The sequence below is a fragment of the Kogia breviceps genome, chromosome 15, assembly GCF_026419965.1.
Source record: "Kogia breviceps isolate mKogBre1 chromosome 15, mKogBre1 haplotype 1, whole genome shotgun sequence".
NCBI classification, from domain to species: domain Eukaryota; kingdom Metazoa; phylum Chordata; class Mammalia; order Artiodactyla; family Physeteridae; genus Kogia; species Kogia breviceps.
The window spans coordinates 23758791-23786459 of NC_081324.1; the positions used below are offsets into that span (position 1 = coordinate 23758791).

Consider the following 27669-nt stretch of genomic DNA (forward strand, 5'->3'; position numbering starts at 1 on the left):
AGGGATCGAGCCCTGGTTCAGGAAGATCTCACATGCCACAGAGCAACTAAGCCTGTGTGCCACAGCTACTGAGCCTGCGCTCTAGAGCCTGCGAGCCACAACAACTGAGCCTGCGTGCTGCAGCTACTGAAGCCCGTGTGCCTGGAGCCCGTGCTCCGCAACAAGAGAAGCCACTGCAATGCAACGAAGAGTAGCTCCGCTTACCACAGCTAGAGGAAGCCTGTGTGCAGCAACGAAGACCCAATGCAGCCAAATATAAATAAATAAATAAATTTATTTAAAAAAAAATTCATGACCTCATTTCCCAAAGATAATAATTGCTAATATTCCTTTAGCCTTTTCCCCCTTGGGCCATATATACATAAGTATTATACATATACTTTATTTTTGAAAATGGATAATACTGTACATACCATTTCCTCTCAACATATCATGAACACATATTCATAGTATTGTTTACAATGTCTGCATAGCCATAAACTATCTAATTTCAGAACATTTTTATCACCTCTTTTTTAGCTAGGCTTCTCAGGTATCTTGTGTTTTAGTATATTTTCCTGTAATTATGCTGCAAGTTCAGGGAACTTGTTGGCAATAAAAGTTTGAAAAGTATATGTAAGACCTCTATAGTACTTTTCAGAGTGTATTGGCACATACTGTTCATATTAAGGAAATAACAGTGATATCTATCTCACAGCGTTATTTGAAGAAATAAAGTAATAATGAATAGCACGTAGAAAACAACCCATAATGTGAGTTGTTTATTATTGCTGACGTTGTTAATAGTCCTGTATGGTTAGTATCATCATGATCCCGTATATGTATTTTATTTATTTATTTATTTATTTTTTGCGGGGTGGTACGCGGGCCTCTCACTGTTGTGGCCTCTCCCGTTGCGGAGCGCAGGCTCCGGACGCACAGGCTCAGCGGCCATGGCTCACGGGCCCAGCCGCTCCGCGGCATGTGGGAATCTTCCCGGACCGGGGCACTAACCCGTATCCCCTGCATCGGCAGGCGGATTCTCAACCACTGCGCCACCAGGGAAGCCCCCGTATATGTATTTTAGATGAGGAAACTGGCTGGAGAGGTGAAATAAGGACCCAAGGACGTCAATCTGGTAACCTCAGCTCATTTGACTTCAAATTCCATACTTTTGCCACTGTACCACATTGACACTCTTTCCTGTTGCACCTGTCCTTTCTGACAGTATTGCAGGCAATTCTAGATCTGCTATTCTGCCTCCATCAAACTTTATTTTCCTATTTCCCAATTCTTTAGAGTCCTAAAAGGAACTGCTTGACTTTGGGGTGATTATTGTGTTGGAATGAACAGGGGCCTTAATGAAGTTAAGTTACCAGAACAAGTGCTGTAGGGTAAGCCAGGACTGCAGCACGGAGGTAAGAAGGTTTAGCAGCTGCTCAGTTTTGCCACGCGGCTTTGCGGTTGCCCTGGAGGCGCAGGAGCGTGGAGAAATGCTGAACGCCGGAAGCACTGCATTTCCCAGAAGTCCGCGCGCCGCGCGCCACGTGACCGCCGGCTAGAGCGCGCCGGGGCTTTCGGTACCCCGAGCGTTCTCCGTAGCTTCCCTCTTCTCTCCCCGCCCCTGGGCCTCCGCACTGACGCTGTCCGGGCGGGAGCCGAGCCGGAGTCGGAGTCGGAGCCGGAGCCGCAGAGACGTGGAAACAGGGAGGCCTGAGCCGGTGTGCGCCAACCCGGCTGCGGCGGCGACCGTGGCTTGTTCTGTCCCCTCTGCCACCCGTTCGCCCGTCCGTGAGCTGGAAGCGGATCTCCCCGCCGGCTGAGACAGGTGGGCTGTGGCGCCGCCCCTGGCAGCGCGGCCCTGGGAGCCGGGCGGGGCCCCCGCCCCTTCTCAGATCGGGTTTGGGGATACCTTCCCCTCCCCCGGGCAGAAGAGTCCCTTCTGCCAGCGGGGGACGGGGCCACGAGAGCTGCCCCCCACTTCCAGGATTCGGTGGCACTTAGAGCCGGGAAGTGAGGGGGTGTGCTAATCAAGAGAGTGAGAGGGGCCTCAGTCCGAGGCTGGTGTTGGGAGTTGGTGGGGGGGATACCGAAGAGCAAGTCGATGCTTCGGAAGATGGGGTTGATGTGACAAGTGGGCGTGTGATGGGCAAGGTGAGCAATAATATTGATTGTTTTTTTGACATACACATTTTTATTGACATGTAATTGACATACCATAAAATTCACCCTTTAAAAGTACAATTAAAGTATAACGTAGTGGTTTTTTGTTCTTTTTTTAACTCAGTGTTTTTTAAAAGCATATTCACCGGGTTGTGCAACTGTCTAATTTAAGAACATCTTTATCACCCAAAAAAGAATCCTATACTCATTAGAAGTCACTCCTTATTCTTCACTCCCTGGCAACTAGCGATTGTGTTTTAACTGAAAGGTGAGAGGGTGGGAAGTTAGCTCGGGTGTTTGTGAACAGTAGTGAGTTAATAAAGCTGCTAGGAAAGTACTGAAATAGAGAGAAGGGATGGGATGATTGTCATAGGGCCAGCAAAGGGGTACACAGGATAGATTGAGCGGGATCCTTGAAAGCTGGAGGGAGAGATGTGTAGAGAGAAGGTGCTGAAAGATATGAAAACACCGGTGTGTGTGTGGAGGCGTTGGAGAGGAGGGTACCCTTTCAGACGGACCCTGGCTTTGGGCAGATGAATTGAGGGCTCAAGAGAGGACCTGGAGGTGGAAGGGAAGGGGATCTATAGTAATAGGTGAATGGTTGCTGCTGAGCATGGAAGTTATGAATAATGTAGATTTCTTGAATGGTTATCCTGCTTTGTATTGTTTATCTTAGATAATTTTCTCTGCAACTCAGAGACAGACTGGGCAAATATAACTCTTTTCCATTCTGCAGATGAGGAATCAACCTTTTAGCGGTTAGGTGACTTCCTGAAACTCATTAGGTTAGTAAATAGGGCAGAATGAGTGGGAATAAAAGAATTGATGTATGTGGATTAAGTGGCAGAAAATTGAGATGGGTCAGTGTTACAGGAAGGAGTTTCAACTATTAAATATATTAAGAAATCTATATTATTATGATAAGTAGGTCAAGGACTTTGTTTTTGTAACTTTTAAATTTGGAAAAGTTCAACCCGGATAATGTAATATACCCCCACACACCCATTACCCAGCTCTAACAATCAGTAACTCAGGCTAATTTAGTTTCATCTACGGCCCTATCTATTCCTATTCCCAACTCCATTTCATTTGTAAATATTTGAGTATATGTCTCTGGAAGATTGAGTCACTCTCTTTTTAATATACCCACAATATGATTGTCACACCTAAAAAATTAATAATAAGCTCTTAATATCTAGAAGGATTTACTGTTTTTAATTGTGGTATCCATTTGATACTGAAGAAGCAGTGCAAACATTTTGATGTTTGACTTCCCGAAAAATACAGTTTAATTGTTTCCTGATTTTTCCAGTCAATCCTGTTCTGCTGACTGTTCCATTTTCTTGGTTAATATGGTTCATCCTTCTACAGAATGCTTGAAGAATCGTCACTTTGGCTGGCTCTTTAATGGAGTTTCGTGAGGGCAGGAGAAAAATAGAAGTGAAATATACCACAAAATGCACAAATAACTATTATATCTCATACTGCTCTAAGTATTTGGGCAATTTGATTATGTTTCTCTCCTCCGGATGATTTCACATATTGTTCGAAGTTGTTTAATGTGTGTGTATTAGTTTTCTATGACTACTGCAACAAATCACCACAAATTTAATGGCTTAAAACAATACAAACTTATTCTTTTAAGGTTCTGTATTTTAGAAGTCCGAAATGGGTCTCACTGGGCTAAAATCAGTGTGTCAAGCCTGTGTTCCTTTTGGGAAGTTTCCAGGGGAGAATCTCTTTCCTTGCCTCTTCCAGCTTTTAGGGGCCGCCACGTTCCTTGGCTTGTGGCCCCCTTCTTCCATCTTCAAAACCAGCAGCATTGCATCTCTCGGACTGTTCTGTAGTCCATCTGACCACAGCTGGGAAAGGTTCTCCACTTTTAAGAACCCATGTGATCAGATCAGGCACACCTGGGTAATTCAGGGTAATTTCCCTCAACTTAAGGTCCTTAACTTAATTATATCTGCAGAGTCCCTTTTGCTATGTAAAATAACCGAATCACAGGTTCCATAGATTAGGACGTGGACATCTTTGGGAATTGCTATTCTGCCTGTCACAGTATGTTTCGGGATATTTTGTTGAGACTTAAGAAATCAGTGATTTTGTTTGCCGCTGCAAATGCAGTGTGTCCTCTTTCACTTTGTAGATAATGGGAGTAGTTAGTGCTGGAGAGGACTTCCGTTTTCCTTTTAGTGACTGTAAACAAATATGTGAGAAATACCTGTGACACTTGTAGGATAGGCTTTGGTGAAAATGAAATGAGACCTTTAAAAGATTAAATATAAAAACAATGTAATAACATGTAAAGTTTTTCTGTATTTTGTTTCGGTCTTTTTCATATTCATGTTTTTTAAGTATTGTTTACTTGTAATCAGAGTGTATATAATGCTCAGCTGCTACTTGAAGTCACAGGACACTCTGGCAATGACGGTTCCCATGCCCAGAGTGAGAGGGCAGGGGCTCTCTGTCGCAGTGGGTGATGGAGGCACCTCCAATTCAACAGGAAGACTCAAAGGGAGAAAAAGTTTTCAGGAAGAATGAGCTACTGTGAGAGTTGGGCTTGAATTCCCATCTAGAATTTTCCTTATGTGACTCAGCTGGGCGAGGTTGAGTGCTGTGGGCCTGAAAAGCAGAGGGGCAAGATGGCTGTTACTGCTCTTCCTCTCCCAGGATTGGGGAGAAGACTCTGAATCTTAGAGGTGGATTTCAGGAAGTCCTGTAGTTGGTATCCTGCTTCCTGAGGGGTTCCACTTTCCAGCTTAGCTCTCAAGGTCTTGACTGCCTTGGAGTGTGAAGGTCTGGTCTCTCTGATGGTGGTGTGTTTTAGCTTACCGCTTCCAGTAAGCATAATGGGAATTGTTATATATCTGTGCCTATTTTTAAGCTTATTTTCCCTACTAAGATTATTAGTTGAGCTTAATGCTTTGAACTTCTTAAAAACTACTTGCAGTTTTAAGTTATACTCATGTTTGTCTGTTTGTAGACAAAGCAGTCTAATAGGGCCGAGAACAACTTTACAGATAGCTCTTGTTTACTGAAAGCTGGTTTTTTTTTTTTTTTTTTTTTTAAATTAAGAAAGTTTGGTCAGTACTTTTTGATATCTTCTCTAGTTTTTGTTACATTCTTTAAAAATGCAGGGCTTCCCTGGTGGCGCAGTGGTTGAGAGTCCGCCTGCCGATGCAGGGGACACGGGTTCGTGCCCTGGTCCGGGAAGATCCCACATGCCGCGGAGTGGCTGGGCCTGTGGGCCGTGGCCGCTGGGCCTGTGTGTCCGGAGCCTGTGCTCCGCAACGGGAGAGGCCACAACAGTGAGAGGCCCGCGTACCACAAACAAAAACAAAAACAAAAAAAATAAATAAAAATGCAGACACCAGGTGAGGGATGGGGGGGGTGGGTGAAATGGGTGAAGGTGGTCAAAAGGTGCAAACTTCCAGTTATAAAATAAATAAGTCCTGGAATGTAATGTGCAGCATGGTGACTATAGTTAATAGTACTGTATTATATGTTTGAAAGTTGCTAAGAGTAGATCTTAAATGTTCTCGTCACAAGAAAAAAGAATTAACTGTGTGTGGTGCTGGATGTTAACTAGACTGATTGTGGCAATCATTTTGTAATACGTTATATACATATATTGAATCATTGTTTTGTACACCTGAAATTAATATGTTACATGTGAATTATATCTCAATTAAAAAATGCAGACACCAAAAGTGGCTGTAACTCTCCAATAAGGATATTGGAAGAATTAACAACAATTTTTTTGTATGTCATATGACAGATAATAAGTTTCCTTTTTAGATTGAGTCAATCACTGAATCTTTTTTTTTAAAAAAAATTTATTTATTCATTTATTTGACTGTGCCAGGTCTTAGTTGTGGCACTCGGGATCTTCATTGTGGCATGTGGGATCTTTAGTTGTGGCATGCAGGCTCTTAGTTGCGGCATGCGTGTGGGATCTAGTTCCTGACCAGGGATCGAACCCAGGCGCCCTGCACTGGGAGCACAGAGTCTTAACCACTGGACCACCAGGCAAGTCCTGAAGTCAATCACTGAATCTTGACAATTATTCCTTCAAAATACCTTTGCAACCCTCCACCTTACAATACTTTCAAAGCCTCCTGTGTCAGTTAAGATTAGGTTTGTCTCTGAGTAACATAGAGTTGCTAGCTTGAACATGTTATTAGTTTGTTTCTCACGTAAGAGAAGTCCAGAGGTAGACAATTCAGGGCCGGTATGGTGGCTCTGCTGTTATCAGGGACCCAGCCTCTTTTCCAGCTTCTTACTCTGGCATCTCTAGGATATGGCCCTTGATTTCTGGGTCCAGATAGTAATGTATGGCATGTAGTCAGATAAATGGTCTGGCACCCATAAGACAGTTCTGGACTAGACTTAGGTATTTTGAAATCATCGGTGTATTGGGGAAGAGTTCACTGGTCTAGAAGGCTGAGGGATGTATGCAATTTTATAGTTACAGTGGGCAAAGTAGAAGACATGCCCTTTAGTAAGTCTCCCTATCAGGCATCAGCTTGCTTTGTGGCTCTTTTTGCTTCCCTCCCTACTCTAGCCATGTTGAGCTTTTTTCAGTTCCTTGAATGGGCCCTGCCTGTTTTTCCTAATCCTAGGCCTACACACATGCTTTTCTCTTACTTTGAAAAGTTTCTTAACCCCACACCCAAACAGGCCAGTCCTTCAGGTCTTAGCTTTTTTAAAAAAAAAAAATTATTTATTTGGTTGTTCCAGGTCTTAGTTGCAGCAGGCGGCCTCCTTAGTTGCAGCTCGCTGGCTTCTTAGTTGCAGTATGCAGGCTCCTTAGTTGCAGCATGCAGCCTCCTTAGTTGTGGCATGTGAACTCTTGCTTGCAGCATGCATGTGGGATCTAGTTCCTGACCAGGGATCAAACCCGGGCCCCCTGCATTGGGAGCACAGAGTCTTACCCACTGCACCACCAGGGAAGTCCTACGTCTTAGCTTTTATGGCATGACCTCTGGGAAGCTTTCACTGAGTCTTGAATAGTTGCCGTATTATAATTTCATGTTGCTTTATTTGTGTCTCTTACTCAACTGTAAATAAATTCTGTCCTTCACAGTTTTAACTTTGGCTCTTGGTATTGTGCTGGCCACATAGTGGCCACTCAGGAAATATTGACGGAGTCGTTGTGCTTACATAACCAGTGTGATGGAGCTTGGGTATTGCTAGTTTGTTTTTTCAGCCCTGCATTATTTTTTGATAGTTGCACATTGAATTATATGAATCAATGATAGTGAAATAGTAAAGCACATTCTCTCCAATGTATTTAAAAGTTAATATATCTACTTAAAGTAATAATTGCAAATTGTTAGAAAAGATAATAATTTATAATAATATTTTAAAACATCAGCAGTACCCTGCTTTACCTATCCTTTTTAGTCTGGTTCCCAGAGATAACTGCTTTTAACTGTGTTTATAAGTAATATGTCTAAATGGCTATTTTATGATTTATCAATTTTAGGTAATACCTATTGATGCCTGTTGTGGTAGATGAGGTCCTCTTCTTCCTCCTTCTCCCCCTCTTCCAGCCCTTTTAGTATAGATACTTAAGAATTCTTGATTAATTCAGTGTTTACATTATCCTGACTGCATAAATATCACTGCTGAGCTGAGTTTACCTTGTTTCCCCGCCCCCAGCCCTATTTGCTTTATTTTTCTGTGAACATATTACTGATTTTTACCAAATACTTTGGAAGACCTGTGGGGATTGGGACCCAGGAAACCGATGCAAGATGTTACTCTGGCTACTGCTGTTGCCGTGACATGAATTGTTTTTCATCCCCTTCCAGAGGCTTCATTGTCTTTGTTAATGAAGGTAAAGTACAGTCTCACACCTTCACAGTTCCCAACTTGACAGTGTCTTAACTTAATGCTCCTCTGTTTGGTTCGTGCTTTCTGTTTGGAACTCCTGTTACTAATCTATTAAGACCTTTTATATGGGTCTTATTATTTTCTGTCTCCTGTTTTCTATGTGTCTTTCTGTTCTTGATTATGGGTGTTTCCTTAAGCTTGTCTTCTCTCCTGCCTATTGAATTTTTTAATCAATTTTTAGTTTCAAGTATCTTTTCTTGTTCTTTATTTCCTTGACATCTTGTTCTTGGTTCATGGGAACAATGTGGTATAGTGGTTAAGAGCTTGGTTTCTGTACCCAGACTGCCTTAGCCTGAAACCTGGTCTGTCACTTTCTAACTCTGTAGTCTTGGTCTTGGGCAAGTCGCTTAACCTTTCTTTGTCTCAGTTTATTCTTCTAGGCCAAGGGTTGGCAGACATTTTGTGTAAAGGGCCAGATCGTAATAATTAGGCTTTGTGGGCCCAGAGGCAAAATGAAGAATATGTTGTAGGTACTTGCAAAACAAGGGAGAAAAAATTTCCTCAAGTTTTTTAATCGATGAAATTAAAAATACAATACTAATAATGGTTGAGAACTCTTTTTTTGGTAATAAAGATTTGCTGATGAGAAGAATGAAATCTCTTTTGGGGGAGAAGGGATAACATTTTACTGAATTGGAGTTTAAAGTTACTGTTTCCTGTCATCAAAATTGATCAGAAATGTTCCTGTTTAATACTGATTTGTAATGAGGTTTAATGTATTTCACCTTTGAATATATCTTTTTACATAGATAAGTATTGCCAAATACTGATATCAATCTATGAACTTTTTTTTTTTTTTTTTTTGGTTGAACTGTGCGGCTTGTGGGATCTTAGTTCCCTGACCAGGGATTGAACCCAGGTCCACGGCAGTGAAAGCCTGAGTCTTAACCACTGGACCACCAGGAAATTCCCCCAGTGGTTTTAATAGAGTGTATTTATTGCTTGGAAGGCATCTATAGAATTATGTTAGATTCATTTCTCATATTTACCCTTTAGCAAATCATTCCATTACCGACTAATCACTTCCAGTTGAGGACTATGTGGAACTCCTTGTTGCACAGTTAAATGGTTTTTGAAATGTGGAAAGTACTTTTGTATTTGCACTGAGATCTGAAAAATGCTGTTGGAACTGTAGTTTGACTTTGGAAAATATATCTACTGCATACTTGTGTGGGAGTGGAGGTCTCGAGTCTTATTTTGATTTTTGACAGCATCAAAAGTGTATAAAGCAGCTTGACATTACCTGTGATTCAAACAATGTCAGTTGTCCTTGAAATGACTTTACCTCAGTATAGGTTTTACAGATTTTTAAGTGCTGTTGGCCTTCTGATTTTAGGTTGAATTCATTGAGAAATAGTATCAAATCTGCAGCAAAAACTAATTTCCAAAGCCATTCAGTGTCCAGTAACAGTGGTTGAGGGGTTTCTTCTTGTTCAGAACAATTTCAGCCCCAACCCTGAGCTTGAAAATAAAACTATACTATTGCTGAGCCATTGTATTGTTGTGTGGTAGAACATATCAGGATATTCAGTTTTTATTTCTGAGAAAAATTTTTTGGAACTGATAGTTAAGTTCATGAGAGTGGATGAAGTTGGCTGTTGACACTGCTGGTTCAATAACACATGATAGATTCAAATATTTTTATGCAGAGTACCTGCTGATAGATAGCATAATGAACACTGTAGGCTATAAACACCTTGCATTTAAGAAATATTTATGTAATTTACTTAAAAATAGAAATAATAAATCCACATGTTAACATAAATAACATATTTTTGTAAAAAAAGTATATTTTGCAAAGTAAAATAAAATTTTGTAAACACCTTGCATTTTCACAATGTTTGTAAACTTGTCCAGCTAAGCTTTTTTCTGCTCCACACATGTTTACCACCATCTGTTGTTATTCGTCTTAGCAGATGCCACTTCAGGTTGTACTGAATTAGTATTTTCTCAACCAATTTGGAAAACATTCATGGCTGTAATTGTTCCTTACAGGCTGTTCTTCGAGCAATTATTTTCACTGAGAGACAAGTCTTAAAGATGTTTTATTTTCTCTGGACACATTTCTTTGTCAGCTGTAATCAAACACAATTTAAATCATGATTGGTAAATGACTTTCCTTGCTTGGTTAACAAATGAGACATTCAGAATCTTACTCTGGTTGTAGCCTCATTTTCATTTTTTATATTTGGGAAGACATTTTGCTTGTGATGAAATGCCTTGTTTTAAATTTTCTAATTTTCCTGATTGTTGCTCCGATGAGTTGGGAGTGAGTGCTGTGTGGTAGGGCATGTCATGTTGTTACCTTAGTTGGTAATGTCTGCCTATCTTGTATTCTTCTGACATAGCCATGATGATATTACATGATAAACATAATACTTCGATATCTAATTAGAAAATAATATCTACACTCCACTGTGACTTAAAAGTGTGACATCAGCGTCTACTTTGTTGGTTTTTTTTTTTTTTTTTGGCCACGCCTTGGGGCTTGCGGGATCTTAGTTCCCCGACCAGGGATTGAACCCAGGCCCCAGCAGTGGAAGCACAGAGTCCTAACCACTGGACGACCAGGGAAATTGCCCTTTGTTCTTATTTTGATATGAGAGATATTTACTGGTAATTAAAAATGTCAAAGTATGGCAATATGCATGACACTTGAAATGCTGTCATTGTCACATGTGTCCCTGAGATTTGTAGTGCACTGAGCAGCAGTATAAAGGGATGAACGCACCACATATAGTCTCTGTAGTAACTACTCAGCTCTGCTGTTGTATCACGAAAGCAGCTTTCGTGTGTAAACAAATGACCATGGCTGTGTTCTAATAAAACTTGTAGACACTGAAGTTTTAATTTCATATGATTTCCACGTGTCACAAAATACTGATTTTTCTTGACCACTTAAAAATGTAAAAATCATTCTTCATGCAGCAGGCTGGATTTAGCCCTCGGGTCATAATTGCTAACCCCGTGCGGATTGAATGACTCAATATGTGTCAAGCACTTTGAATGGGACTCAGGGATATAGTAGGCTGTATAAATGTTTGCAGTTGTTATTATTATTCTTTTTATTATCTCCCTGAGGATATTAGTTTAAAATTTTTTTCTTAGAATCACCTGTTTTCTGATTAATTTCTTTGGTTTCTTTTGGTTTCTTTATTTCACATTGGAGGCTTTCTTCACAAGTCTAATCGTTTTTGGTGGACCACTCTTAATTTAAGATTGAGACTCCCAGTATTGATTAAAAGCTCTGCGTGTGAGTGGATTTTGCTGAGTGGTGGGCATTGCTGTAGGTGGCAAGCCAGCTTTTTAAATGGGGGGAATCCCAAATGTCTGAATCTTTTCCATGGTTCTCCCTTCATTTTCTCTTGGGAAGAACCCTCCAGTCTCCTGCTTTGGAGGCTGGGAAACCCACTGTGTATCTGTGCAGCAGGCAGACTTGAACTTCTTTCCCCTGTTTTTATCCTCTGCCTCATTACTCTCTCCAACCTTGGCTTCGGAGTCCAGAGTCTCTTCATTCAGATTTCTTCAGAGTGCACATACATGATTTCCTTCTCGGGGGGAAAGACTCACAGACTTGAGCCCCCTGCCTTGCCCAGTCGTTCATGGTGCTTTTCTCCGGTTCTTTCACCTTCCCAGGGTTCCATGGGATGGATTGGCTTGCTTCTTGTTAGGGTCTCCTTTGGCAGGGAGGTATGTTGGGGGCATCCTCAGCCCTGCCAGTTCAGTTACTAGCACTCTGTCACCTTTCCATCTTTCACACCTCCTCTGATCTTATACTTGTGGGCTTACATCTTTTTATTTTCATTGCTCTCATTTCACTGCCATGGAATACCCAACTGTATTTACTTAATATAGCACTTGGAACGTAGTAACCTTTTAGAGAATGTTCCATTACTTGGACTAATGGCACCTGTGGTGTTTTAACATGTCCTTTGGCCAGAGATCACTGCCCACTATTTCTCTGGACTCCTGTTTCAATGATGAGGTTTCACTTTAAAGTTTGTTGAGTACAAATGTGTGTGTGTGTATGTTCGTGTGTGTACACACACATATATACATTCAGGCGATTCCGGAATATAGTTTATGATTTATGGAGTCTCAACTTAAGTTGGGACAAAGTGCACTAGTATGTTATTTGTATATTTTGAGGGTGTTAAGACAGAGTTTGGTTATCATGGATTTTCAGATCCACTAATGTTTACTTTCCAGCTAAGATACATTAAATCAGGAGACAGTGAATCAGTATATATAGAAGAGGAAGGAGATTTATTTTATGTATGTATCAGATATTTCACAAAGTAAATACAAAATATTGAGCATATCATTTCTTGTTCAGAGTGTTCTTTTCACTCATGATAGTAAAATTGACTTGGAATAGTTGATCTGAAGTGTCAAATAGCAGTATAAGTCAGACAGCGAAACAAGGCATTATTAGAAGGGTAGTTAAATTCGAAATGAATGGTGAAGATAATGAGTGCTCTAGGACCGTAGAGAAAAAAGAGCTCACACTATGCTTAGTGAGTAGGGTTTCAGGTGCTGTGGGACAGGTGTGTGGCGGGGGAGGCAGGTGTGAACAGGAGCAGAGGAGTGGGAGAGCGTGCTAGGTGTTGAGAATGTGGCTGGCCTTACTTTGTTCTGGTACTTATTTGCGAATTGCGGTTCACACACAATTTGTATCAAAATCACTGCGAATGCTTTTTAGAAAATGCAGATGCCTGGGCTCTGGCCTGACATTCTGAATCTTTGAGGCGTAAGCATTTGCATTTTTATCCACTTTCTCCACAGGTGTTTTTTATGTACCTTGAAGTTTGAGAACTACTGGTTTGGAGGACAGTTGGAAATAAATTTGGAAAGCGAGCTTTCAGACTGTGGAGGGTCTTGAATGTCAGTATTTGGCTTTTCATGTAATGACGAATCATTGAATATTTTTGAGCTGGTTAAGTAAAATGATGGAAGTGGTAACTTCACAAATATTAAAAATAGATTATATTTGACCTTTTATTTGGCTAAACATGCCCTGTGCCAGGTCCTTTACTGAGTGCTTTGCATGTGTCATCTTGTTTCATCCTCAGAAAATCTTTATGAGTTGTAAGTAGTGTTGTTTTTCTCATTATGCAGTAGGGTTTGATAAGTGGTAAATGGAGATTCAGGCTGAGTCTACAGAGACTTAGCAGGGTCTGTCTCATACTAGAACCTTTGGTCTTTTTTTTTTTCCCAACAAATTTATTTATTTAATTTATTTATTTTGGCTGCACTGGGTCTTTGTTGCTGCACGCGGGCTTTCTCTAGTTGCAGCGAGCGGGGGCTACTCTTTGTTGAGGTGCAAATCTGGGCTTCTCATTGTGGTGGCTTCTCTTGTTGTGGAGCTCGGACTCTAGGCACGTGGGCTTCAGTAGTTGTGGCACGTGGGCTCTAGGCTCGCAGGCTCAGTAGTTGTGGCTCGTGGGCTCTAGAGCGCAGGCTCAGTAGTTGTGGCACATGGGCTTAGTTGCTCCGCGGCATGTGGGATCTTCCTGGACCAGGGCTTGAACCCATGTCCCCTGCATTGGCAGGTGGATTCTTAACCACTGCACCACCAAGGAAGCCCAGAACCTTTGGTTTTAATTTTGATGCTGGACTGAATTTCCTTTTATTTTTTTTTTAAGGATTAATGTAGTAGTGGAGTGTGCAGGGTGAATCGAAGTGGAGAGATTGGGAAAAAGAAATCAGGATACTGTTGCACTGAATCATGTGAGATTGTAGAAGCCTGGTCCAGCATGGAAGCAGCGGGAAGATAAAGAGATGAGCTTAAAAGGTGATATGTAGAATTGTGGGTGTTGTAGAAGAACCCACAGGACTTGTTGATGTTATTGGAGAGTCACCCTAGTAAAGTGGTAAAGACCAGGAACTCTGGAATTAGATTGCCTGGGTTCAAATCCTGCCTTTTCTACTTATTATCTCTGGGATCTCATGAATTTGATAAGTTACTTAACCTGTCTGTGCCTTAGTTTCCTCATCTGTAAAATGAGAACGCTGTGCCTACCTCTCAGAGTTGTTAAGGGGGACTAAACGAATCAGTGAGTGTAAAGCCTTCAGAGTGTGTAAATAAGTTTGCTAATAGCGCTGTGGCATATGCGGTTCCTCTGCCTCAGATGCTCCTGTGTATTTCCGTGGATTCTTGAAATAACTCCATTGTAGTACTTACCAAATGTGTTATAATAATTTATTGACACGTTTGTCTCACCAGGATTTGAGTCCATTAATGGCAGGGACCTGCCTGGTTTTATTCATTTTTGCATTTTCGGTAGCCATCATAACACCTACATTTATAGTAAGTGTGTAATAGGCATGTGTGGAATGTATGCTTGGGTATGTGAGTGAGGTAACTTGAGCCAAGAATGCTGATGACATCGATAGGAATAGTGACTTTTGGAGAGGTTGCTTGTTTGGGGGGACAAATGTTAAATTCTGTTTTAAAATTTATGATGATAGTAAGACATCAGTTGATACGTTCAATATGTAGAGATATATGCTTGGATTTTGACTGAGAAGTCAAGACAAAATATTAATTCTGGAGTCACTCACATAGAGTTTAAAGCACAAGCCAGAAGCACATTCAGAGCCTTCCTGAAGGAGAGCAGGTAAAGAGAACAATCCATTTATTTAAGTTTTTTTTTTTTTTTAACTGTAAATTACAACATGTTTCTGGTTAAAAAAAAAGTCAAGCAGTACAGAAGGACACAAAGTGAAAAGTTCCTTCCCTCCAGATTTCCATTGCCATTCTTCAGAGGTAACCTGTCTTGGATCATTGCTTATGTTTCCTTCCAGAAATTATCTAGGCGTATATAAGAATTTACATGTTTATTTAAACTAATGGGATTTTACTATATGAGCTGTTCTGTGTCTTTGTTTTTACTTGCGGTATTTGAGATATCTTTACATATTAACACATAAGATCTACCTCATTCTTTTCAGTGGCTACGTTGTATTCCATTATATGCTTATTCCATACTGTAATCTCCAGATGATGGTCATTTGGTTATTTTGTGTGTTTGCTATTCCAAATAATGATTAACATCTGTATGTATAGAACTTGTCAACTTGTATGAGTTTACCTGTGAGATGAATTTCTAAAACCAAAATTGTTGGCACACTTAACATTTGACAAGTGTTGCCAAGTACCTACACACTAATGTTGGGGATGCCTGTTTCCTTATTACTCTCACAACTGCTATTAAGGTTTTTCTTAACCTTTGCTAATCAGATTGGTAAAAGTGGTACCTCACTGTTTTAATTAGCATATTATATTCCTCATTTATACTGAAGATCTTTTCATATATTTATTAGCTATGGGACCTTGGCCATTTCAATAAGTATTTTTTTGAATAATATCTCTTCAGCAGTGTGCTGTAGGTTACTTAGGGAATAATCTACCTTGGGCGATATGTCATATATACGACAAAAACATAACATTTAGGGCTTTCCTGGTGGTGCAGTGGTTGAGAGTCCGCCTGCCGATGCAGGGGACGCGGGTTCGTACCCCGGTCCGGGAGGATCCCACATGCCGCGGAGCAGCTGGGCCCGTGAGCCATGGCCGCTGGGCCTGCGTGTCCGGAGCCTGTGCTCCGCAATGGGAGAGGCCACAACAGTGAGGGGCCCGCGTACCACAAAAAACAAACAAACAAAAACGTAACATTTAAAGGTAGTTTTTACATAATGGAAACTTTAGGTGAGTGGTGGGGAGGTGAGAGGGAAGACTGGTTTTGGGAAGGAGGGTGGAATCAGTTTTACACACGTTAAGATTGAATTATTCACTACATTGCCTTAAAGATAGGTCTTTTGAAAGGTACTGCTAAAAGCATCAGCAGTTGTACACTGCTTATTTCTAGTATAGATTTATGTAAGGAACGTTGTTATCCACGAAATTACTGGATATATATGTATAAATTGTTATATGTTACATATTATAATTAATATATATATATAATTATTTATATTATGTATATTATATTACCCTTAAGTTAAAAAAAATTCCTGAGTGTTTTAGGCATATCGATAGAACTGGCATTCCAGTCAGAGGTTGGGACTAGGAGAGGTTTGAAAGTATGAATAATATCGTGGAAGGCACTGGTGAAACCAGGAGAGAGGCTCAATTTTTGAAACACTGGGAGGAAGAGAGCTGAAAGCCAGGAAGTCTTCTGATGTACAGTGAGAGGGAAGCGCATTAGGACTATTAGGAGGTGGAGTGATTGGACAGTGGGTGTTTCAAGCTCCATTTTATTGTGGTTTTCATTGGTAAGGGTCTTGGGAGTTCCAAATACATTGAGTGCAAGTGTTGTGTGTGTGTGTGTGTGTGTGTGTGTGTGTGTGTGTGTGTGTGTGTGTGTTTGAAATCCTTGGCATGAATCTGATGCAGAAGAGGTGCCATTGGGCCTCAGTTTTCTACTTTGCTTTCTGTGAGGGTGGGGAACAGATGGAACTTTCTGGCAAGAGTACCTCAGTGGCTAGTTGTCTTTGCTTGGCTGAACTTGTTCCTACTTGGCATTGCAGCTGCCTTGGGTGCTGCTTTCACTCTGTGTTTTCAGCAGATAGTACCCTGTTGTTGCTGCCTAATGGAGTGAGGGCAGGGGTGACTGGGCACGGTGTCCTAGCCAGGTCTGCTGCCCCTGGGCTCTGGCCCTTTTCTGGGCAACTGCCTCTGGACTGGGGTTGCTGTTCCACTCTTGGTGCCCTTGACTGAAGACTCTTGAGCCTGCCCTGGATGTCACTTTCCTCTTCAGTCCATCTCCAGCTGTTTTACATTTTATGGGGATTTCTCACAGCTTCTGGTTTCCTGTGAATTTTTGAGCATGGCTGTGTAATAACTGACAAAATTTTTTTACATTATTTTAGGGTTAGGTGAGGAAAAGAGGAGGAGGCATTGCATTTTGTGCTCAGTTGGCTGTCTTGGTTTTCCTTGTTAATATTCTGTTCAGTGTCTTCTCATAGCTGACAGGCTTTATTCATATTGTTTTAGAAAGGTTTCATATTGGTCCTGGATTGAGCAGTTATTTTAGTACTTTGTGGTCTATCCTAGCAGTTTTGAAAATAGAATTTATTTCCTATAAATCAATAGAAAATAGGCAAAGGATATGAAGAGGTGATGGCCTCATTCACAGCAAGAGAAATGAAATGCAAATTAAAACCATATTGTAAACTATTTTCATGTGTCAGTTGGCAATGATCAAAAAGTTTGATTAAACAGTGGTGGCTGTGGTGTGGAGAAACAGGCATTGCTGAAGGGAGTGGAAGTTGGCAACCTCTAAAGAAGGCAGCTAGGCAGTGTAGAGGAGGAAAAATAATTTTCTATCTACCCTTCTGAGCTCTTAACTGTGATAAAAGATCAACAGGAGAAAAACAGAAGTTTATTCACATGTGTACCTCACGTATACATGGGAGATACCTAGGGAAAAATGAGTGGCTTAGAATTCAGTTTAATACCGTCTTAATAGGGAAAGGGGAAGGGGAATGTAGGCCTCTTAAGGGAGAGTAAATGATTTTTAGAAAAGATGAATGGGCCTTAGAGGAATAGATGAGAGATATGATAGTTTGTGACAAAGTTAGTCTCAGTGTTGTGTCAACTTCTAGGTGCTCTTGTGATAAGAGTCAGTCTTCCCTGGTTGATGAAACTGCTTAATTTATGATTTATGATAATGGAGTTCCTTTTGGAGAATCTGCCTTTAGGCAGATAAGGAGAGTTCAGAGAAGGCCTCACCCTGCATTTGCTATTTTTCAAGTGCCTACAGCTCAAAATAAAGTGGCAAAGTGGCAGATTTTGAGGTGGCATATTCTGCTACTCTTCAGCAGTATCTACCAAAGTTAGAAATGCACATAATCTTTGACCCAGCAATTCTGTTTCCCTGGATTTATTGTACCTATATACTGATACCCGTGTGAAATATGTACCAGATACTTATTGGAGAACGATTTGTAATAGTGAAAGATCATAAGCTACTTAAATGTCCATCGATATGGGATTTATGGAATTAAAAACTGGAATGTTAGAGTTGTAAAAATAAATGAAGCGCTTTATATACATATATGTAATGATTTCTAGTATATATTAACTGGGAAAAGCAAAGTAAAGAGGCATATATAGGGTGTTATGGTTTGTGTAAAAAAGAGAAAATATGTGCTTGTATATATGTAGAAAATCTGTGGAATGATAAGCAACCAGTAATATTTTCTCTGAGTTGAGAAATCATATGGTTAGGAGAAGGGATGGGAGAGAGACTTTTTACTCTATACCCTTTGAACCCTTTGTATTTTGTACCAGGTGCATTACTGATTAAAAGAATAAAGTATAAATAAATCAAGTCTGACTTAAATTTTCATTAATAGACTCTATGATGATAGTCTCATTGTTGCCTTATTTAGGAGAGGTGGGAAGGAATTCTGTTCTTTTGAAAATTCAGCATTTATTAAACTCCCAAAGTAAATTTTTCATTGATTGCTTTTAAGGCACCACAAGAAAAGTAAAAATACTGGTTTAATTGAGAACAATTTGCTCTGATTCTCATTTCTTTTTATCTGGTGTCATTTTTATTCTGTTAATTTTAATGAAGCAAAGAGAAAGGAAATTGAGTCCATGGCAGAGCCAAGGGAAACCATAATTAAAGTGCTTATTGCCAGTAAACCAGCACTCTCTTAACTAACCATTTTGATGCACACACTTAGGTGTTTATCCAATCAACTGTTGTTAGGCCCACAATGCTAACTGCTAATTAGCATGGGTCCCCCCCGATAAACAGAGGACTTATAAACAAGTTGTGGCTGTCTTTTTTGTTTGTTCTTAAAAAATTTCTTTGAGGCATATTCAAGAATTGCAGGGATTAAAAAAAAAAAAAAACAATTGCAGGGATTATTAGACAAATAAAATAATTTGGAAGGTTCAATAAAAAGGAAATAGTTCCTTTAAGTAGGTGGTAGAGGGCAAAATCTGTTGTATACTCCCAAGTTATGAAGTTAGTGTGGAATCCCCACAGGTCCATGACTTATTTTGCTTTTATTGAAAAAGTTCAGTTTCGAATGAGGTTTGAAAGAAAGAGTTTTTTTGGGGAAATTAGTGAAAGAGCATTCCAGAACACCAGGTAAAATAAATGTGACCTCCTAATCATCTCACCATGTGATAATATAGGTGATGAATTAATTTAATATGTAAAAATAAACTTAGTGGTTGTGATAGAAAATAGCTGTTAGTCTGATTTATTGGCACCTTTCTTGGACATATAGATTAGATTTTTGGGTTTGATTTTGTTTTTTATTTTAAAAAACTTTATTTTGAAATAATTGTAGACTCATAAAAAGTTGCAAAAATAGTGTGGAGAGGGCTTGCCTGGTGGTGCAGTGGTTGAGAGTCCGCCTAACGATGCAGGAGAGACGGGTTCGTGCCCTACATCCGGGGAAGATCCCACATGCCGCGGAGCGGCTGGGCCCGTGAGCTGTGGCCCCTGAGCCTGCGCGTCCGAACCCTGTGCTCCACAATGGGAGAGGCCACAACAGTGAGAGGCCTGCGTACCGCCAAAAAAAAAAAAGTGTGGAGAAATTCCATGTACCTTTCACCCAGCTTTCACTAAGGTTAATATAACTATAGTACATTATCAAAACCAGGAAACTGATATTGACAGCACAGAATAGACCGCAGACTATACTAGGATTTCTGCACTTTTTACGTGGACTCATTTTTTTTTCTTTTGTGTGTATAGTTCTGTGAAATTTTATCAAATGTATAGATTCAGGTAACCACCACCACAGTGAGGATTCAGAACTTTTCCAGTCCCACAAATGAACTTGCTCATCAGCTGTATTCTGCATTTGTCTGAATCGTTCCTCATGGGGTCCTCTGATTTGCTTCTCTATCCCCAGCTTATTGGTTTTGGGCACTCAAAGCCTTTTATAATTTCTCTTCTTTAAATTTAAGATGTGTTTTATGGCCCAGAATGTGGTCTATCTTGGTGAATATTTAATGTGAGCTTGAGAAGAATGTATGTTCTGCTGTTGTTGGATGAAGCAGCTAAAGATGTCAGTTATATCCAGTTGATTGATGGTGGTGTTGACATCAGCTATATCCTTAACTGATTTTCTGCCTAGTGGATCTGACCATTTCTGATAGTGGAGCGTGCAAGTCTCCAGCTATCATAGCGGATTCATTGTTTTCTCCTTGCAGTTCTATTGGTTTTTGCCTCACATATTTTGATGGTCTGTTGTTAGGTGGATACACAGTAAGTACTGTTATGTCTTCTTGGAGAACTGACTCCTTTATCATTATATAATGGCCTTTATCCCTGATAAGTTTCCTTGCTCTGAAGTTGGCTGTGTCTAAAATTAATGAAATTCTTCCTGCTTTCTTTTGATTAGTGTTAGCATGGTATATCTTTTTCCACCTCTTTACTTTTTTAAAAAAAGCTTTATTTATTATTTATTTTTATTTATCTTTGGCTGTGTCGGGTCTTATTTGCGGCATGCGGGATCTTCATTGAGGCATGCGAGATCTTTCATTGCGGTGCGTGGGCTCTTCGTTGTGGCGAGCAGGGTTCTCTCCAGTTGTGGTGTGCGGGTTCCACTCTTCTGTCTCTTCGTTGTGGTGCGCAGGCTCCAGAGCACGTGGGCTCTGTAGTTTGCGGCACGCAGGCTCTAGTTGAGGTGTGTGAGCTCGGTAGTCGTGGCACACGGGCTTAGTTGCCCTGCAGCATGTGGTATCCTAGTTCCCTGACCAGGGATCGAACCCTCGTCCCCTGCATTGGAAGGCAGATTCTTAACCACTGGACCACCAGAGAAGTCCCTCTATCGCTTTCTTTAAAAAATAATTTGTTTTTGAGATGTGTCCATGTTGTTAATTGTAGCTCTAGTTAATTCATTTTCACTAGTGTATTATATCTCATTGCTAAGATATTAAAATTTTTAATTTTAAATAGCTTAAAAGGTATAAAGTAGCTTTGGAATAGGGTATGACAAGTAAGGACTTTATATATTTCAGAATATTTCTTTATAGCATTTTCTAATTGGGCTCAATAATTACTTGAGACATTAAACTGAAATCTAGAGTTATGATTGACTGTTGGCTTGATATGAAGCCTGAGTTGGAGTCAGCTAGTGTTGGGGTCCCTGTCCCCATGATTAAGCAGGAGGAAAGTAGTGTGTGGCCTTGAGTTCAGGGGCAGGTGATAAGAAGCCAGATCAGTATTTCCCACTCATATTCAGGAGGCCCAGCTGTCCATGTGCATTGGGGAAGCCTGATGTCCTTAGATAAGCAGCTCAAGCCAGTCCCAGAGTTCCAAAGGGAATGTGGTAGACGTGCTTCCAAATTCTGATCTTGGCTTCAGTGTCTTTGTGGAATGAGGAGGGACGTAGGTGAGAAAGTAAGTCACTACTAATGTAAATTCTCTTGTAACCTGAGCTCCTTTAGCCACTGAACCCATGTAGTTTCCTTTCATTGTTTGTGATGGTAATTTTTAAAAAAATCAATTAATTAATTATTTTTTGGCTGCGTTGGGTCTTCATTGCTGTGTGCGGGCATTCTCTAGTCGTGGTGAGCGGGGGCTACTCTTTGTTGTGGTGTGCGGTCTTCTCATTGCAGTGGCTTCTCTTGTTGCGAAGCACAGGCTCTAGGCTCGTGGGCTTCAGTAGTTGTGGCTTGCGGGCTCTAGAGTGCAGGTTCAGTAGCTGTGGCGCACAGGCTTAGTTGCTCCGCGGCATGTGGGATCTTTCCAGACCAAGGCTCGAATCCGTGTCCCCTGCGTTGGCAGGTGGATTCTTAACCACTGCGCTGCCAGGGAAGTCCCTGTGATGGTAATTTTAATTCATTGTCAGTGAGAGACTTTTTCTGAACAAGTTGAGATAAAACATGATCTTGAACTATGTTAAGTGCAATTTGATGAAGACTGCGATTCATTTTTTAACTGATCTGTTAGTTTCCCCTTTGGGACCAAGCACAACAAATACTGAAGACAGTAATAATTTATTTACACTCATTCCTTCCTTCAACATAATGCTGTTTAGAGAATGCCTGTTATATGCTAATGTAGACATCTAGAAAGATGAATAAGATAGTTCTTATTTTTTAAAAAAACCCAGCAAAACACAATATCTCATGGTTTAGGAGACTAAGAATGCCAGCAAAAAGTATATGTGCGTCACAGCAGGATGAGAGAGGCACTGTGTGTGACTCCTTTGGAATTGGGAGCCCTTTCACTTTAAGCCGGTAACTCACTTCAGTCCTCATTCTCCCCTTAAGTGTAGGTAGCACCTGGTAACTACTTGAACAATTTTCTGCCCTTAGCACATTCAAGCCATCCAGTCTCTATTTCTTTAGCACCATTGTTTTGACTGTTTTTTAATAAGTTATCATTGTTATGAATTTGCTTTGAGACATTTTCTTGGGCAAAGGTATGCCCATTCTAAGATCTACAAGTATAGATTGGGATTTTGTGTTATGTTGGCTAAGACAGATTTTAGCCTCATTTTTCGCCTTGTAACTTTGTATCTGATGTCTAATATATTTAAAAATAAAGAGAGGTATGATTTCTTTTACTAAGTTTAGAGTTTCTTACATTTAGGTCAAGGGTAAGAAGAGTATGATGATTATTTTGAACATGTTTGAAATTTCTTTTCATTCTTTATAGGTTGTCTTATGGAAATGAAGGTTTAAGGACAAGTTATCTACCAGATTAAAAGATGGGATCGAATAGCAGCAGAATTGGTGATCTTCCTAAAAATGAGTACTTAAAAAAGTTATCAGGCACAGAATCTGTCTCTGAGAATGACCCGTTCTGGAATCAGCTACTGTCATTTTCTTTCCCTGCACCAACTAGCAGGTAAGAGGGTACTTGGAGATTGAAAATTTGTATCAAGGGCCACATAAGCTTGTGTGGTATGCTGATTAAAAAAAAAATTTTTTTATTTTAATGATCTGTCTGTCCCTCCATTTGTTGTACATGTACCAGTAGAAAATTCAAAAGACATGAAAAGGAGGAAGTAAGTTTTTCTCTTTCCTTTCCCCCACTCAGCCACCTCCCTTGCCCAGAGATAATTCCTGGTAGCAGTTTCTTTTGAATGCTTCCAGTGATAGTAAACCATATTATTTCATGTAGTTTTACAAAACTGTTTAAACACAAATGGTAGCATACTACACATACCTTTCTTTTTCGTTTTTGCTTGCTGTCCCTTGCTTTTTTTCCCCACAGTTAAGTAAAACATATGTATATGCATATATCAACTGCCTTATTCTTTTAAATGACTGCAGCGTGTACGTAGATTATATTAAATCGGTTTTTTATTGGTGGACATTTAGATTGTTTCCAATTTCTTGTTATAACAGATAATGCTACATACATAATTTCTCAAGCATACAAATAAATCTCCAGTATAAATTCCTCAAAGTAGCATTACTGTGTCAAAGTATATGTGCATTTGTAATTTGCCAAACTGCTCCATGGAAGTTGTACCAATTAATACTCCTACCAGCAATGTATAAGAAGGTCTGCTTCCCCACCCCTTTGTCAATTTAACGCATTTTTAGATTCTTTGGCCTTTGTCAATTTGGTAGGTGAAAACCAGTATCTCATTTTTAACTCTTTATTATAAAAACTGACAGACACATAATTATGTAGAGTGACTAGAATATTGAATTCCCATTACTCAGTATCTAGATTTTAAACATTTTTATTTATTTGTTTTTAACGGCTTTATTATGATAGACTGAATAATGACCCCCTAAAGATACCTGTGTCCTAGTCCCTGGAATCTTTGAGTGTGATATGTTATAGCATGTATCAATATTTCATTACTTTTTATTTCTGAGTGAGATTCCTTTGTATGAATATACCATCTTTTCTTTATCCATTCATCAGTTATTAGCCATTTGGATTATTTCCATATTTACTTCATCTGTTTTTTAGGGTTTTTTAAAGTAAATTAAAATATGGACATTTTCTTTTGTAACTGTAATACCATTTATCAGACCTTACAAAGTTAACAATAATTCCTCTTACCCAGTCCATTTTCAAATTTCCCTAGTTGTTTTGTAGTTCATTTGTTACAATTAGGAAATAAATAAGATGTATACATTGCATTGCAATACATTGCAATAAGGTAGTTACATTTCTTCTGTCTTTAATCTCAAATAGAGGTATGTATTCCCCAACTCGTGCCACTATTTTTTCCCCTATGCCATTACTTTTTTTTTTCTTTTAACAAACTGGGTCAGTTTTTCTGTAGAATGTTCACCTTCTAGACCTACCTGATTGCTTCTCATATTTTGTTTTTTTTATTTACTGTATTATCTATAAATTGGATGTCAGATTTAAAGGCTTGATAAAATTTGGGTTAAACATTTTTGGTAAGAGTATTTCATAAGTGATGCTAGGTACCTTATATTGTATTTCATTAGGTTACAGAAAATGTGTGGGTTTATATCAGTTATCATGCTAAGACTGGTCAGAGGTTTGAGTGTGTTTTAGCATCCATTGATGATTTTGGTCTGAATAACCTGTTTCATAAGAGATTCCAAAATGGTAGTATTTCTAATTTGGTCCTTTTTTGTACATTTATTAACTGGAATTCCCCTGTGAAGGAGTACTTTCATGAATTAGGTTATATAAAACATAGTTTTTAACTACATTATTAATAAGGGTAAGCACTTAATTCTTTTCCTCTACTGATTTTCAGTAACGAAAATGGTGTAATAGTGACAAATAAGTCTGTATTTCCCCTTTCCCCTGACCCCAGGGTTGGATGGGCTATCTCTCTCTTTTGAGTATGAATTTTAAAAATATATAAATATTGATATATGTAAATAAAATACATGTGTGTGTATGTGTGTTGTGGTCCTTTAACAATCAAGATTATGTTTATTTTTATATGTTTAAGGATTAAGGATTATTGGTATTTTCTTTTTGTGAATTGTTTATATATTTTGGCAATACATTTTAATTTCTGACTTTTGGATATAGTTGGATTGGACTTTACAAGGTTGGCTTAGTTTGCAGTTTTTGTGATAATGTGGATTAGTTGTATTTTACCGGAAGTGGATACATACTACTGCTTCTGAGATCCTTGGAAAATTAAAGGTGGTTGTGGATTGGTGGGAGAGGTCAAACTGGAGATGAGCTGTAGCATCAGCAAGTTTTGAAACCATTTCGTTAATCCTGAAGGAATTATCATTGAGTATCACTGCTCATGTAGTAATAAGACTTAGAGAAAAAAGGGCATATAAAGAGAACATTATTTATTATCCAAAATAAATTTCCTTTTCACTTATGTAAACTGTAGTACAATCTATATATGCTCTTCCAAAAGACATTAAAGAAGACTTAACTAAATGGTGATGTATACCATGTTCAAGGATTAAGAATTGTAAAAGTGTCAGTTCTTTCCAAATTGACCTGTAGATTGAAGGCAATTCCAATTAAAATTCCAACATCTTTTTTTGAGGGTGGGTGAGGAAATCTTGATAAGCTCATTCTAAAATTTGCATGGGAAAGAAAAAAACTAATAATAGCTAAAGTACTCTGAAGAAGGGAAGGAAGATGTGTGTGTGTGTGTGTGTGTGTGTGTGTGTGTGTGTGTGTGTGTACATGTACTTGATTTATGCAAAGCTTGCAATTCAGAACATTGGGGAAAGGATGAACTTCTCAAGAAATAGTGATGGGAATAATCTGTTAGCCATTTTTGTCTATTTCTTACTTTCTAAGTTTTCCATACTTATACTGGTGCCTTGCAATTTGAATTATTATGACTTTATAGTTTGTTTTGCTAATTACTGCTTTTTTCAAAGATCCTTTGCTGTTCTCATGTGTTTATTCTTTTTGATGTCATTTCTTTTTCTTAATTCATCCTAGTTTATAGAGAAAAGTATAAAGGAATCTTAGAAAGTGTAAAAAGCTGTAAAGTGAGTAAACTGCACATTGTGGGGGTATGGGTGGCTATTCAGAATATCCAGAGAAGCTTTGTTTGTGGTGGTGCATATGCTTTTGGCACTCTTTTGTCACTTTGTTTGAGGCCCCCCCCCCCGGCCCCAGCTCCTCAGTCTGGTATTTGATGTGTGAACCTTGACATTGAGCAGGCCTTGAGGTAGAAGGTGCCACCACCTCATTGACAGGGATGGAATTACCTAGTTTATGAATTATTCAAGACTCTGAGGAATATCTTTAGGGAAGACTCTGAATCCAGACATTTCTGAGATTGCTCACTCCTGGAATTTTTGGATCCCATATGTGCTGTCTTCAAGTGCAGCCAAAAATTGATGGCTGCCAGTTTTTTTAGAAGTACTAAGTCCTTCAGGACTAATCTAATCCTTCCTTACTATAAACTGTTTTTTGGCACTAGAATAACCAGATTTTGTTATAGTTTCCAGGCATGGTTGAAAAATCTTTAGATTCTTCAATAGTTTTTAACTTTTCACCTTACTAAAATTCCTTGTGAAGCAAAGGTCTGAAATAAAATCAAGATTAATTCAAGAGTAGGGACTTCCCTGGTGGCTCAGTGGTTAAGAATCTGCCTGCCAAGGCAGGGGACACGGGTTCGAGCTCTGGTCCGGGAAGATCCCACATGCCGTGGAGCAACTAGGCCTGTGTGCTACAGCTACTGAGCCTTCACTCTAGAGCCCGCGAGCCACACTACTGAATCCTGCGTGCCTAGAGCCCGTGCTCCGCAACAAGAGAAGCCCCTGCTGGCTGCAATTAGAGAAAGCCTGTGCACAGCAACAAAGACCCAATGCGGCCATAAATAAATAAATAGATAGATAGATAAATAAATATTAATTCAAGAGTAAAGTTTAAGTAATATACTGTTTGTCTTAATAAAATGTTTAAAAATTACTTATATGACTGACTTCATACTAAATATGGCAGCAAAACCAAAAAACAAAACTGTGTTAAAGACAAAGGTAGTAAAATCATCTATATCCACAATAAGTAGTTAAGGGATACATGAAACAAAAAGATGTTAAATATGATATCAAAACACTAAACTGTGTATATATAGTTTATATGTATAGTTATATATAAACCTCATGGTAGCCACAAACCAAAAATCTATAATAGATGCACACGAAAAAAGAGAAAGGAATCGAAACATAACACTAAAGGTAGAAGAAAGGAACAAAATCTACAAAAACAACCAGAAAATGATTAACAAAATAGCAATAAGTACATACCTATCAATAATTACTTTAAATGTAAATAGACTAAATGGTCCAATCAAAAGACATAGAGTGGCTGAAAGGATACAAAAGCAAGACCCATCTATATGCTGCCTACAAGAGACTCACTTCAGATCTAAAGACACAGACTGAAAGTGAGAGGATGGAAAAGTATCCCATGCAAATGGAGACAGAAAGAAAGCAGAGATAGCAGTACTTATATCAGACAAAATAGACTTTAAATCAAAGACTGTAACAAGAGACAGGGACATCAAGGGATCAATACAACAAGAAGATATACAATTGTAAATATATGTGCCCAATATAGGAACACCTAAATACATAAAGCAGTTAACAAACATAAAGGGAAAAATTGACAGGAACACAGCAATAGTGGGGGACTTTAACACCCCACTTACATCAATGGACAGATCATCCAGATAGAAAATCAGTAAGGAAACTCTGGTCCA

The 27669-nt window shown here is 39.3% G+C and overlaps 1 protein-coding gene across 6 annotated transcripts in view; it reads left to right on the forward strand.

The window, feature by feature from the left end:
• Positions 1 to 1495: 1495 nt before the first annotated feature.
• The window catches only part of DYM (dymeclin), a 383872-nt gene continuing 357698 nt past the window's right edge, over positions 1496 to 27669 (forward strand). For 2 of the 6 annotated variants that reach the window (XM_067015750.1, XM_067015749.1), the window contains exons 1-2: positions 1520 to 1807; positions 22683 to 22874. In XM_067015750.1, the coding sequence (XP_066871851.1) occupies positions 22735 to 22874 (140 nt within the window). In that variant the 5' untranslated portion in view covers positions 1520 to 1807; positions 22683 to 22734. Of the gene's footprint in view, positions 1808 to 22682; positions 22875 to 27669 lie in introns of all 6 variants that reach the window. The other 4 variants (XM_067015748.1, XM_067015746.1, XM_059039793.2 and 1 more) reach the window with 3 other exon arrangements.